Source organism: Rhopilema esculentum, chromosome 5, assembly GCF_057945365.1.
Source record: "Rhopilema esculentum isolate cy_ngs chromosome 5, ASM5794536v1, whole genome shotgun sequence".
NCBI lineage: Eukaryota > Metazoa > Cnidaria > Scyphozoa > Rhizostomeae > Rhizostomatidae > Rhopilema > Rhopilema esculentum.
In genome coordinates this window covers 3,069,651-3,083,650 of record NC_142819.1, presented here as the reverse complement: position 1 = coordinate 3,083,650, position 14,000 = coordinate 3,069,651, and the positions used below count along the sequence as shown (strand labels likewise).

General features: G+C 35.0%; 2 protein-coding genes across 5 annotated transcripts in view; one reads left to right on the top strand and one right to left on the bottom strand.

The window, feature by feature from the left end:
• LOC135689566 (uncharacterized) overlaps nt 1–6,263 on the top strand; it is a 28,358-nt gene extending 22,095 nt beyond the window's left edge. For 2 of the 4 annotated variants that reach the window (XM_065206828.2, XM_065206824.2), the window contains exon 22: nt 236–1,835. In XM_065206828.2, coding sequence (XP_065062900.2) covers nt 236–331 — 96 coding nt within the window. In that variant the 3' untranslated portion in view covers nt 332–1,835. Of the gene's footprint in view, nt 1–235; nt 1,836–5,226 lie in introns of those variants that run through there. The other 2 variants (XM_065206826.2, XM_065206825.2) reach the window with 2 other exon arrangements.
• On the bottom strand, nt 854–12,172 carry LOC135689567 (methylcrotonoyl-CoA carboxylase beta chain, mitochondrial). The gene is made up of 16 exons (XM_065206829.2): nt 12,002–12,172; nt 11,509–11,575; nt 11,166–11,250; nt 10,207–10,305; nt 9,585–9,712; nt 9,362–9,474; nt 8,635–8,748; nt 8,144–8,208; nt 6,419–6,521; nt 6,168–6,263; nt 5,887–5,959; nt 4,245–4,388; nt 3,889–4,045; nt 2,949–3,063; nt 2,095–2,180; nt 854–1,048 (listed from the first exon to the last, which is right to left on the bottom strand). Exons 1-16 carry the CDS (start codon nt 12,137–12,139, stop codon nt 931–933), a joined length of 1,701 nt encoding a protein of 566 aa, XP_065062901.2. The 5' UTR covers nt 12,140–12,172; the 3' UTR covers nt 854–930.
• Between the last annotated feature and the right edge of the window lie 1,828 nt (nt 12,173–14,000).

The following is a 14,000-nucleotide window of genomic DNA, read 5'->3' as shown; positions in this document are numbered from 1 at the left end:
ATGTAATAAAGTTTTTGGAACATCTCTTAGTCAAATAAGGTTTTTGGTAAAATAACAGCTTCCAACCTTGGAATACAGTAATACCCTGTCCCCACAAAAAGATTGGTTGAAAACTGTAAAATTTAAACTTTCTGATAGAACTACATTGGTGAATTTTAAGCTCTAAAAATTTTGCTTCGAGATCGAGGTCCACATTATTTCAAAGGGTCTGTCACACACAGTTTTTTATTGATAGGTCAAATGGAACCCTAATTACGGAAGTCACCAAATGCTAGCATCAGGAGGGGTGCTTGGTATTGTTCGAGTGCACCATTTCACAAAATGGATGTGAAAGAAGATTTTGCCTGGTAAATTCTTGAATTTATTTATTGTAAAAAGAAACTCGTTTAGGATACTATGGACTGATAGCTTGTAAGCTTCATGTGTGTTATTTGTCACTTTGCGAGCTTCTTTGGCGTTTTTCATCCTCTGATTCGTTAGGAAACCAATGAAACAACCATGCGCGGATGATCGTTCGCCCAGTTTTTCATCCATCTTAGCAAAGCATTTTTTTGTTGCCGTCAAAAGCGAGTGCATGTTTCAAACTACTGGTTGCAAGATTGCTATAACAAAAGATTCTGGCAGTGGATTTTGCCTTCAACACAAATTAATTTGTGAATGGTACATGAAAATGAAAAAAGCCACAGAGAGAACCAAATATGCAAACTGTATCTTTAATTGCTTCTAATTTTGTATTAAACATTTAACTGTCAGCAATCATATGTTTTGGTATAAAATATTCCACTTTGAAAACACGACTGTTTTTTGTTGGTGATTATAAGAGTCTTAAATTGTCATAAATAAAAGCTCAAGCTAGAGAATTACGTTTTCAAATACAATATTTTAAATTCATCAAATAATGATAAAAAAATTGACAGGGAAATAGATAAATCACATTCTAAAAACACCAAACTGTGTCTGTTCAACGGGGGCATTCAATGAAGCGCTGATGCTCAAGCCGAGGACAGTTCTTGTGTCGACAGGGTCAATCACACCATCATCCCATAACCTGAAAAATGAAAGCAAAGTTAGAACGATTCACTACTAACTCATGCATATTACTTTTAAGTTTTCCAGTTTCCTGCAGTTTGCAGTTAGAATTTTGCAGTTCTTTTGAAATCATCTTAGAAAAAGTCCAAGACAAAGCTTGCAAGCAAGAATTTTGGTCTTGTTGCCATGCGTAGTTAAACTACTTGATTCGCGGAAAATTCAGTTTATCAAACAAAGGGAGTTTGGTCGTGTATGAAAAACAAATCCTATGATAATTCCCACACAAATGGCAAGATGAAGAAACAAAGAAAAATTGCCTTTCTGAAAAATAAAAGTTAAAAGATTCAGATGAAATATCGATTGATAGACTGAATGTAATCTTCTTTACAAGGAAGGTAGAATGAGCATAGACTTAGGCCTATCATCGCGGTATCGCCTCAAAAATGAATCAGGCTTTGAAAAGACGTTTTTGCAAATATTTGAAAACCCAAATAAAAAACCTCTGGATTTTTAGTACTAAATTCCTTCTATTTCCGGACAAATAAATTATCATCAAGAGGAACAAAATTGTTGTTGTTGGCAAGGCGATTGTTGCCATACTCATGCTCAAATGACACAGCACGTTGGCTAATTTTTGATTTTCACAAAAGGAGCTTTAGGTCGTCTCCCCAAAGTTACAAGACTTTTCTCAACTTATCCCTTGAGTGGGTGGCGTAGGTCTTTACATTGTTTGCCAAATCGCATTCGGTTTTGTTGCTCAAAGAAAGTTTTTTCATTTTTATTGGTCAATTTTGAATCAAATTAAGGACGATGAGTGATCAAGCAGAATTTCAAGGAAAACTTTAAACCTTCCCGACATCCCTATTGGAAACTGCAGTTTTTGCTCACCAATAACAAGCAAAATAGAGACGTCCTCCATATGGATGTTGGTTGATTCTGTAGTAAGAGGTGCCCAAGTGTGGGCTGCTGGTTTAATACTCTGTGTTTCGTGTTCTCATTAGAAGATGAAACAGTGCTTTTACGTAAGTACGGAAGAATAAAGGTGATAATGACGCAAATCATTACCTTGCACTTGAGAAGTACGGGTGGCCTTCCTCTTCAAATCTTTTAATAATCGGGTCTTTTATTGCCTTTTCTTCTTTTTCAGTCAGCTTGATATTAAAAAAGTGAAAGGCTAAATTTAAATACAGTTAAGAGCAGTCGAGTGATGTCACAGATCAGACTGTGTAAACTTTGTTATCAGGAAACTGATTTTCGACACGAAAATCACTTATTTTCAGAGAATATGTCTCCACGATGATGTCACCATTTGACGTCACCATGATGATTTTTCCAACGTTTGACGTAAAAGTCTATTCACTCTCTCGTATATGTTAAAAGTGATTAAGCTTCAAACGCACACTCAGATAAGCTACAATGTTAAAACCGTCTTAATCTATTAAATATCTCAATCGGATTTGATATATCAATTTATCTAAGTTCATGTTGAGAAAAGAAAGTGAGATTGTTAGTCATAATTATCATTAATTTCCATTTCATTTTTGTGCAATCACCACGTCTAGAATAGGACCAAAAAGTATGCGGTAATCCTATAGTTAAGTCGATTTAAGGATTTTGCGAGTAAACGCATGCGAAAACTCTCAACTCTTCGCGTCGCGCGAACAGATTGGCCTAGTGGGGACTTAAATAATAGCATACCATTTATTATGAAGTACCCCAGGCCCCCTCCAGGGTGCATTTCAATTTTTCTGGGGTATGATTAACCCTTAGAGAGAAATTGGCAACGAGCACAGATTTGATGTGTATTTGGCCTAAAATCTTGGTTAGCTTCACTAGATGTTAAACAGTAGAACCAAAACTGTGGAAACCTGTTCATGAAACATAAAATCGTATGAAAGATAACTTCTGATATCACCTACCTCTTTACCCTCACGCTGTTTCTGATTTTTAGTAATCGTAGCAAGAACCGTTGCTGCTTGCTCACCTCCCATCACCGATATACGTGCATTAGGCCACATGTAGGTAAACCTTGGGCTGTCATGATTGCAAAATAGAAAATAAAAAATGGAAAAATAACTCGCTCACATGGCATTAATTGATCTAAATTGTATACCTATATTCTATGAAAAAGCAGATATTTTATATGTTGTCTATGAAGCTGTTACTGCATTTAAAAGCAGTAAAGAGTTTTATGAAAATAAAATGGAATTAAATCTCAATTAAAGCTCGATTTACAGTAACAAGACATGAAGCAGAACCAATGCGTAGTTTGTTGTTTTGTTGTTTTCATATATATATATATATATATATATATATATATAAATATATATATATATATATATATATATATATATATATATATATATGAGAAATGGTACTTCCTGTGAAGAGCAGAGGATTACAGCGAAATGTGAATGGAAAATCTGAACCACAGAAGACAATGGAAATTAAATCCAGATCTATGTGGGTTATCGGAAGGTTAGGAACAGGCTATTCAATTTTTCATAACAGATCAGCAGACTTTCTTGAAAGACTGTGCAAGATGAAACGAAATTGAAGCAATTTTTCAAATTTAAAAAAATGCTACGTTAGTTCTTCTCGAAAGAACGAGGTCAGTGAAGTGATCATTACCTTTGAGTAGAATTTACAATCTTAGGAAACCTTAGAAGAACGAACATACACAAGATGCCATAATTAAATATCGTTTTATTATGATCAGCATAAAAGGAACGAAGAAAACGTTCCTGAAGTGGCCTTATAAAGGATATGACAGATTTTGGGGATGGACTAAACAATATCTTTTTGAACAAAAACCAGTAGCAGACGGATTTCCTAGAACTGTGAAAGCTATCAACATACCTGTATGCTCTTCCACACATGCCATAATTTCCTGCTCCAAAACTTCCTCCTAAGATAACTGTAAACTTTGGAACTTTGGCACAAGAAACAGCTGTCACCATTTTGGCACCATGTTTGGCTATGCCACTTGCTTCATATTCTCTTCCTACCATAAATCCTAAAAAAAATTTTGTTTAGCTCTTCTCTTGTAGAACTGGAATGCTTTGCAACCGTTTTCGCAGAGTAGATGTTTTCACGGTGCATGGAAATGATCCAGCCTTTTACATAATTTACGTGGAAACATGCGAAGTTTATTCTTGAAGAATCGTTTTTTAAAAGAACTTTGTCGGTAGCATTCATTGAAGTCTAATTCTTACCCGTAATGTTTTGTAAAAAGACCAGTGGAATTTTCCTCTGACAGCAAAGCTCGATGAAGTGGGTTCCTTTTAGAGCAGACTCCGAAAAAAGAACACCGTTGTTGCCAATTATGCCAACAGGATATCCATGGATCGAGGCAAACCCTAGAGGTTTAAAGTTCCACACATAAGAAAAGATGAAGATTAATTGTAAAAAGTTGTCTCGATTTCAGCAAATAGAGGATATCAGAGTGTGACGTCATCAAATATCTGTTTTAGAATTGTTGACTTTTTATCACGTTACTTGAGAGACCACTAATCATTTAAATATGTTGCAAACTGACTGAGATATGGCAGGCGAAAGAACTGAGTTTTGCTAATAAACTACTGCTGCTTTGGCCTGGCCAGACCTGTTTACTTTCCCGGTTTCGCCGGGAGACTCGAGGTTTTGCTTACTTTCTCAGGGTCTTCTGGTCTCACGGTCTCCCGCTTTTTTCAAATTCCCCCCTGTTTCTCTCTTTTCTTTAAGCAAAGGTTTTTCTTAAAATAAAAATCATTACAAAGACTTTTTTCATCACATAGTTTTTGTCAGTGCCCACAATATAACAAAACAACACTAAAAAGATAATGAAAAGGTTTCTGATGATAAATTTCATCATCAACTATTTGCAGCACAACGCGTTACAGGCATGTCATTTATATAATATATAAAATTCAAATGATTTCTTGTTTTCGAACAAAAGACCAGGTTTTCTTAAGGAAAAATGAGAACTTCTCCAGGTATTTAAAATTTTAGCTTAAAAAGTCTGTCTGGTTCAAAGACTATTTCACCTTGATCAAGTCACAGTGATTTGTTGTGGGAAAGAGCTTTTGATTACTGAAATTTGGAGACCAAATTTCAGTAAGCCACATTTAGAGGTATTTTTAAATGTTCTTTCAGGTTATCTGGTAAAAATTCAAAAATTCTGCGAATTAAATTTTTATAACATCATTTTATTTGTAGAAAGAATAGTGAAATATGCAATACGAAATATGCTGGTATAAAAGGCGAAAAAGAGGCAAACGGTGCCTGTTGTCAAGGATACCAATTATTGACTCAAAGAACTCTGCAAGCTTTAGTTTTTAAGTAATGAACTTCTTAACACAGGTTCGAAAGCAAATATTTCTTGATGACCCACAGGTTGCATTTATTTCTTAACGAACGAAGTAAGCTTTTTGGATGATATTCACCTACGCTGAATATCAAGGCGAAATCGTTTTTTATTGGGCCTAAAATATTTCGGGGGTATTGCCCAGATTACTTTATTTCGTTATAAAGACTTGGTTACGTGGGTAAAGATTAGGATTCAAACGTGCCACTTCATGGAATACTACCCTGTACTAAGAGCAGCTAAAATAAACCCCACGAACTCCACACTGCCCGAGATGTTCCTTTTAAGAAGGAGGTAAAGGACGCGGGGTGGTTGGGGGGGGGGGTAGAGGACGGCAAAAGACGCGAGTGAAAATGATAATAACAACAGTTTTTCATTAGAAATACGATCTATCGTTTATTTGCAATGAAGAGAGATCTGCTATAACAGTACAAGCAGATGTTCCTTAAATACCTAAAATGGTACTTCAATTTCTTAAATGTAGATAAATTTGTCTTGCTTGATGAAATTACCTGTTACTAGAGTGTCTCCATACATTGCTTTAAACTCATCAAATTTACTGCCATCGACAATTCGTGCAATAACCTGTAATTGATGGAATTAAATACTGTAAATGAAGGTTTCTGCAAATCTTAATTGAAATAGACAAATTATGTTATAACGCAGTGCAATAGGCTTTCCCACGACAAAAGATTTTTGTCTCAAAGAGAAGACATTGCCTCGTTTCTTGATTAAATCTACCATAATATCCATTATTGACTCTAAAGTCTTTTAATCAATATGAATAATTTACCTCTCGAACGTCGAAGGACTTTTTCAAGTTATCTCCAACAATGCCATATAAATCATCGGCTGGGTAAATTGGGTCGATAGACTCCGAAACATTCATCTATAAGAAATGCAAAAGAGTTGATTTACTTAAAATTCTTTGCTGCAAAAAATGAAGGCCTGTGAACAAAAATATCAGCAGGCAATACGTGTTTTAGAAATATGTCGAGACCAAAGAGGAATCGACTTTGGATAAAAAACGAAAACAAAACTTACAAAAGAAATGTCCTTTTTCCTGTTCAAGTTTCCAATGCATTGCCTTGCTAGATGTAACGCGTGAAAGTCATCCAAGGCATAATGGTCCGTTACGCCAGAATTCCTTATCAAAAGCATATGTAAAAAATTAATTGCGTGGGATACATTAAAAGGTGATAGAATGGGAGGGGTAATGGTCCAGCTTCGTTATGCACCGATTTGGAACTGCTTCCTATATTACTAATAGGGGTTGACATCTGCTGTATTTAAATAATGACAAGAGTATATGTAGGGATACATGTAAAAGAAATTAGAGAATTATGATTTTCGAAATATTACTAACAGTCAGAAAATGAAATTCGACAAGCAAGGAGAATTTCTAGCAATTACAGTTAGAGAGAATACCAATGAAAGATCTGGGAATTCATGCAGAAAGAAAAATCACATCTACGTTTTATAAAATTGACGTTAAAGGCTCTGACAACTTCAATATTGGCAAAAAACAGCTGAGACAATTGAACAAAAAAGGAATTCGCGAGTTATATCTTCATTTTATATGTTCTGGTGACCTAAACCCCCTTGCCCCTGGGGTTAAAACGGGTACAGAATAAGTAGGGATTACTACATTTGTTACCAATCCAATCACAACATTGATTTGAGGGGAAGGGGGCGGTAATTTGTAAGTAGCTTTTTTGCTTTTTTGAGTCTCGGCATTTTTTGCCAAGATTGTTGTTTGCAAAGAGTTGAAAAAGGTTCTAGCTTCGACTTTTTAACTTGATCTGCAATTTATTCTAAAGAAAATTTCCTAATGAGTTATTTTCTAATGTTATCAAGGATAGGCACCTAAAAGGGCAATTATTTACTAGATTACGTTGTCAGTCTTGATGTAATTGTTGTTTCAAGAATTTTGTTACAATTTTGATAGATTTGAGGGCTTTACCTATGGCTATACTGATCTGGGTTTTGGGAGGTTTTATTTGAGCTTAGAAAAATCTTTCAATTTCATTTTCGCTATCAAGAAGATGTTCCATTTATATTTGTTCAGTGGGGCATATTTTACTAGCACATGGAATTTTGTTTGAGAAAAGCTCTTGGATCCCCCCTTTTATTCTACCACACCTCTCTTCTCTGCACAAGCCTTAGGTCTTCACAGGTGTGTCCCAAATTTTCATTCAGTAAACGGAAGTTTGAGCATTTGTGAAGATCACTGATTTCAAAAAGAGATTGGATCCAGCTTCTCCAGCCCAGGGTTATTTTACATTGCAGCATCCATGTTAGGACCTTGCCATGTTGCTTGAGACTAGAGAGCTTCAATTTACTTTGGTTTTAGTTTACTTGCTTTTTCATAGAAAAATATAAAATAAGAATTGAAGCAAGAACTTGCAGCATTCCTAATTGATCAAAAGCTTTTGACATTGTATTTAGTTTATGAGGGAGAATCTACTGTTTGCTTATTTTTCTAGGCCTGTTGCTTGTTAGATTATTTTAAATTCAATGATTCATGCAAAATCAAAAACACATCACTCTGTTTGTACTGTTTTTACCCATGGAAGCCCAAAGCTTTAGGCGCGAGAGGTCCCAACATGGAAAGACATGATTGTTCTTCCTCATGCTGATGTTGGAGAACAATAGGTTGTTCAATCCATTTCTGCCAAAAAAGGAAACCTGTCACCTAAATTTCTGAAAACCATGTGAAGGAACAAAAACAAAATTCTTCAAGGATGTCAGATCTAAAATGACACTTACCGACAGTGCAAATCTGCACCTCCCAATTTCTCAGCTGAAATGACCTCTCCTGTTGCTGCTTGTACCTAGAATATGGAACTTGTTTCAAGTTTGGTTGATAAAGATAGTTCAAGGGAAGCCAGCAAGGGGACTAGTTGAATGACCACAGAGAACATTATAAAGATATGGAAGTGCATCAGGATATGGAAGTACTGAGAATAAAGGAGGGATTGAAAGAATGGATTTATCTGTTTATCAATAGATTGAGAAAGAAGATTGATTGAGAATAATGATCATATGTTTTGGGCCATGAGTAGGAAAAGATGAACCAAATATATACAGACAAATTGTGGTCAGTACATTCCAGTGTTGTGACCAGACTTAAATTCTGTTTATAAATAGAATGGATGTTGGCCACAACACTGGAATGTACCGACCACAATTTGTCTATAAACATTTGGTCTGGCTGACAATATCCACACAGTGATATCTTATTATCAAAGGCTACTTACCAATGGAGGGCCTCCTAGAAAAATTGTTCCTTGCTCCTTAACTATAATGCTTTCATCTGCCATAGCTGGTATGTAAGCACCACCAGCAGTGCATGAGCCAAGAACTACAGCAATCTAGCATAAAATGTATAACAAAGTATCAGCTCTGTCAACTGCTTTGTCTACCCTTTCAATAATAGCTCTCTTTAGTGTAATCTTGATCATGTGTTGATATGAAAATATATGTAAAACTCACTTATGCAAAAGGCTGCCAAAAGGGGCAATTTTAGAGGTACACAAAAATACTTCATGAATACTTTGATTTCATTCTTTTAAGGATTTCATAACAGGGTTCAAATTTGCCAAAATATTGGCAATAAGTATACCATCATTTTGCATTTGGCAATTAGTGTACCAACATATTGCATAATTAATGCTGAACAGTTTATTGTTTTTGGCTGTTCTATTACTAAACAAAGTAATCATGCTCCTTTTTGGTCCTTCATTAAACTTGTGATGATAAATAATAACTCTGAGTGGCAACACAGTAAATTATTCATAGAGAGATATCAGGGCAAGCCAGAGAAGTGCAAGGGTTGAGGCTAGCAAAAGGCCTCTGTAAAAAGGCATATATTATCAAATATGACCAGAAAAAGCTTAATAAAAAGTCAATTTATGTTTGACAGCATCTAAAATAATTCTGGTTCAACAATTTCAGTCATTTGGAATTTAAAATGAGAGTGGTTACCTGTGGAATGCCCATTGAAGACATGGTTGCCTGGTTATAAAAGATCCTTCCGAAATGATCCCGATCTGGAAATACATCTGCTTGCAAAGGTAAAAATGCGCCACCAGAATCAACTAAAATGAACATGATAAGTTTCAGTTGAGTTTCTATACATAACTCTAAAGGACAAGATTAAAGTAATATCTAAGAACATGAGATGTATAGTTATAAAGTGAAAACATACCCAAGTATATACATGGTAGCCTGTTTTCTCTTGCAATTTCCTGGGCCCTTACATGCTTTTTTACTGTTATTGGGTAATAAGTGCCACCTTTAACAGTTGGATCATTTGCAACTATCAAACATTCCGTCCTGAAAAAACAAAGAAACAATTACATTATGAGCTAGTTTTGCAAAAAATGGTTCTTATATATGCTGTTTCTTATTGTTGATATGACCTCTGATATCACACTACAAGAAACTACTATGTTCATTTCAATTGTTTTTCCTTTTTCAGTATTTTTTCAGTATTTAACCAACAGGCTTCTTTTGCAATATAGTAGCACAAGGAACCCATTGGCCATCTAATCACAGGCAAACATTTTTAAAGATATAAAATGTTTGTTTTAAAATTGTAAAAAAAGGTTAACTGTGCTTTTGATCCTTTTCTAAAATAAAAGTGTGTTAACACTGTATCTTTCAAAAGGTAGAAAGAAATGCCAATAACATAAATATAAACCAACTCTAATGAAGCCAGAAAACATCTAGTTGCCTTCAAATAACTGGCAAGTTATCTCTCAACAAAACTTGGATATGCATCTTCGAACCATAGTTACTTTTATAACTGAACAATATCTGTAACAAACCCGGAGACAGTGCCAATTCCAGTTATAATGCCACCACAAGGAACTTCATCTTTGTATAATTTATATCCAGCTAGTTGGGAGAACTCTAGAAATGCTGACCTAAATAAAATGTGATAATAATCTTGAATTTTTTTATCACATAATGTATTAGCTATTAAAAAACAAGATCTGCATTAATAAAAAAGTTTATACTTCTCAAGTTTCTTCAGTTCTGCTGATCAACTTAAAAACCAGTGTAGCTTATCAGATTTGAGAAAATTTATCATAAGATTATCAAAAATCATAATATACAAACAAGCTTTCCTTGATAACATGTTTTTAGTTTCCTTTTGCCATTAATCTTAATAATCTTCTAAGGCAGGCTGGAACCAATTAACTAAACAACCACTAAACATCTCAACAGCAACTGTTTTCAAATTATTTAAACTGAATGGCTATATGTTTAAAATTCTTAGATGTTTCATAAACCTTATGATAATCACAATCTGAATATGAGCAAGTCAGCCTGCTAATAATAAAACTCCCAACTAACTAAAGCTCAATTTTGCAGATTCTATTTTAAGATATATTTGCTTATGTATTTTTGTTACGTTTTCTTAAAAAGTCTTAAAAAGTGTAGTCATTGGTAATGTGCGAGGATGGCTCAGTTGTATTGCAAGGATGGCTTAGTTGTTAGAGGCGCTGACTACAGACCCAAGGGTCAGTGGTTCGAGTCCATGGCATACCCAAACTTTCATCCAGAGTGAGGAGAGTCCTGCAATCTGTAATTCCAGGTGTAGGAATCATGAGTTGTGGTCACGTCGAGAGGAAGGACCAGACACTGCTCAATAAGCATAAGCTTCTCAGTGTCCTCAAAACTATCTTCGGAAGGTAGAAACAAATATAAATTGGTAATATGTGCAAATATCTATGACATTTAACTAATGTTTCAATAACTATTGTATTTTGAGAAAACATACCCTGGATCTAACAACTGTCCAATACGTTCTCTTGGTAAAAGCTTTCCAGATGATGTTACCCTTTCTTTTGCTTTTGATCCACCCCCTAAAGAGAAAAATGGCATAAGACACTATTGGTTACACTCTCCAGAACATACACATTATTGTTTATAGCTTTTGCTTTAACAATAAACATGGTAAGCATTTTTTACTTCTCCATATTTGCACAAAAAATTCTGTTATTGAAAAATTTCAATATTGATGTTCTCAGAGACAAATATTCTTGTCTTGGGTTCTGATTTAAAAACAGTACAAATATCAATTACATATAATCAGAAGTAACAAAAACATTATATTAACAAACCATCTTTGATGACATAAACCATATCTTTTAAGTCTTTTACAAGGCTCAGCATACTCTTTTTGTTTTCCTGAAATCAATTTGAAAGATTTTGTCAAAAACTTTCGTTCTTAAATTGATAAAGTAAATTGGCAATTGATTAAGTACATTGGCCATTGAATTGATGTGTCTTTGGTATTCAAATTGTTCAAATACAGCTAGAATTCTAAAGAGCCTGGCAATATTTATGTTTGTGTTTTTTACAGAATTCATTTTAGCATTTTGTAAACTGTTTATATTCATATTAAAATTATGTCTTTTTTTATAAAAATAATGTTTTGTTTTGTTTAGAAAGCTTGTGATTAAGAGTCCTCCCCAGCTTGTGATTAAGAGCCTCCCTGATTAAAAACACTGAACTGAAAAAAGTTAGAACAAAATTGATGATGTCAGGGTATGATATGATGCTGATGAAGGAAAAAGCGAAGATTGTGTGTAGACTTTCAAAGTGAAAACGAACCTGAAACTCTGAAGATTCCCGCTCAATAGTTGATTGAATAATTCCAGCTTTAGAGACATCGTGAAAATGCCTTGATTGCAGGACTAACTTTGTCGCGTCCTGAATTCTTTTTATTCGTGCCAGCTTGGCAAGCGCCATTTTGATCTACGCTTGGAGGTGTGTGTGGTTGCTGTTGCTGTGCGTCCTCGTTATTTTTCTTTCGCCTCTTTTTCAACCCGAAGTGAAACGTCAACCCCTGCGATAGTTGATAAATCAGGTTCCCACGAATTTTACAAGAGGGGGCTATAGTTGAGAAGGGTAGCTGAGTAAAAAATAATTCTTTGTTAGGAGATTTAGCAGAAAAGTAAAATATGGCTCAAAAATAAAAATAATTTCACCTAACACCCCCCTCACACCTCACATGGACAATTTCAGGCCGATCTTGTTGGAGAGAAGAGCAGAGCGAGCGAAAATCTTCGAATGATGGAGGCAACCCTCCGTCCTGAAGTCAAAGAGTATGCGTAATAATAACTTTGTTTCGTGCGCATGCTCTTTGACTCCATGACGGAGGGCTGCCTCACTTATTAAAAACTTTCTCTTGCTCGTCTCTCCAACAAGGTCTGAAACGCAGATCGGTTTGAAATTTGATGTTTGAAAAAGCTACAGGGCATTGCAGATCCGCATTTATTACGAATTCAAATCAAAACAAACATGACCCAAAATAATTAACGGAAAAGTTTTATTTTGTATCAGTATTGGAATCTACTTTAGCAACTTCATTTTATTTTGCTTCTTTGAGTGATGTCTCAAGTAACCAATCTCCATTAGGAAATCGTTCTTGCTTTGCCCATAAAGACAAAAATCCTTCTTTGCACATATATTGGCAGTTGTCCAATCAATGGTCAAATGGCGTCGAATTCATTAACCATACATCCCAGAATTTTACTTTTCATCCCAGAGTGCAATCTTCTTTTCTGCACGAGATCCATTTCGCCCAAATTTGAAATTTTTGCTCACATGTGGATTTCTATTCGACTTGAATTTTCAGACCGACCTGTGCAACCGAAACTGAGTTTCACTTCGCCCTTTCTTATGTGAGCACCTCAAGGGCTCAGACCGCAGACTGAAATGAACTTCAGGTCGATCTGAGTTGCAGTCCGGCCTGAAATTTCTCATGTAAAAGGGGCTTTAGAAACTCGTCAACTATTCTACAACTGTGTGGAAAGACAACACAAACTCTGTCACTCCAGCATTTTAAGGTGTTAAATCTAAAGCAGCGACAGTGTTAAATAATGTAACCTTCCGCATTCTAATCGGAATGCTTAAAATTTTAGCTAGTTAATTTTTACCGTTCTCCTATTTCAAGCAATTAATGTAAGTACCATTCTGGTATATAGAGAGTTTATCAGCTAAGTCTGCCATAAAGCGCATTTGAAATTCATGATTTACATAGAGCCATTAATTTATCTATTTTTAGGGTTTAGTCCTTATTTCATTTTATAAGTCTAAAGCCAGATTTTGATTTTCACATATACATTAATTTTTTCTCAATTTTGAACATAATGTCCTTCTTGCTTTCTTCCTTCTTTCCTCTCGAATTTTTTTCCGAGGAATTATCGAGTATCTTTCAGGGCTGTGTTTCTTTATTCACACACTACAGAAACCAGAACAAGCTTAGGACTGTCTGCTTTTTCCTTCAATCGCAGTATTTATATGTTCATGTATCATGATATTTTGCACTCAAATGCTATTATTGCGTGTACAGCTCTGCCTATACGGTATAAAGCACTAGGCGAACAGCCAGTAAAACAGTAATTTTCAATAATTGTTTTGGAAGAAAGTCTATAGTAATCTGTGATGTAAAGAACTTATTCTTAAGATTAACTATATATTCAATGCAAACCCTGTTAACACAGTAATTGCCTTAGAAATTCTTGCCAATTAGTTTTGCCAAGTCCCTTCATTATGTTGTGTTTCTGTACCAAAACCTTTTCTGTCCTGAGTCTGCACTATTTCCCCA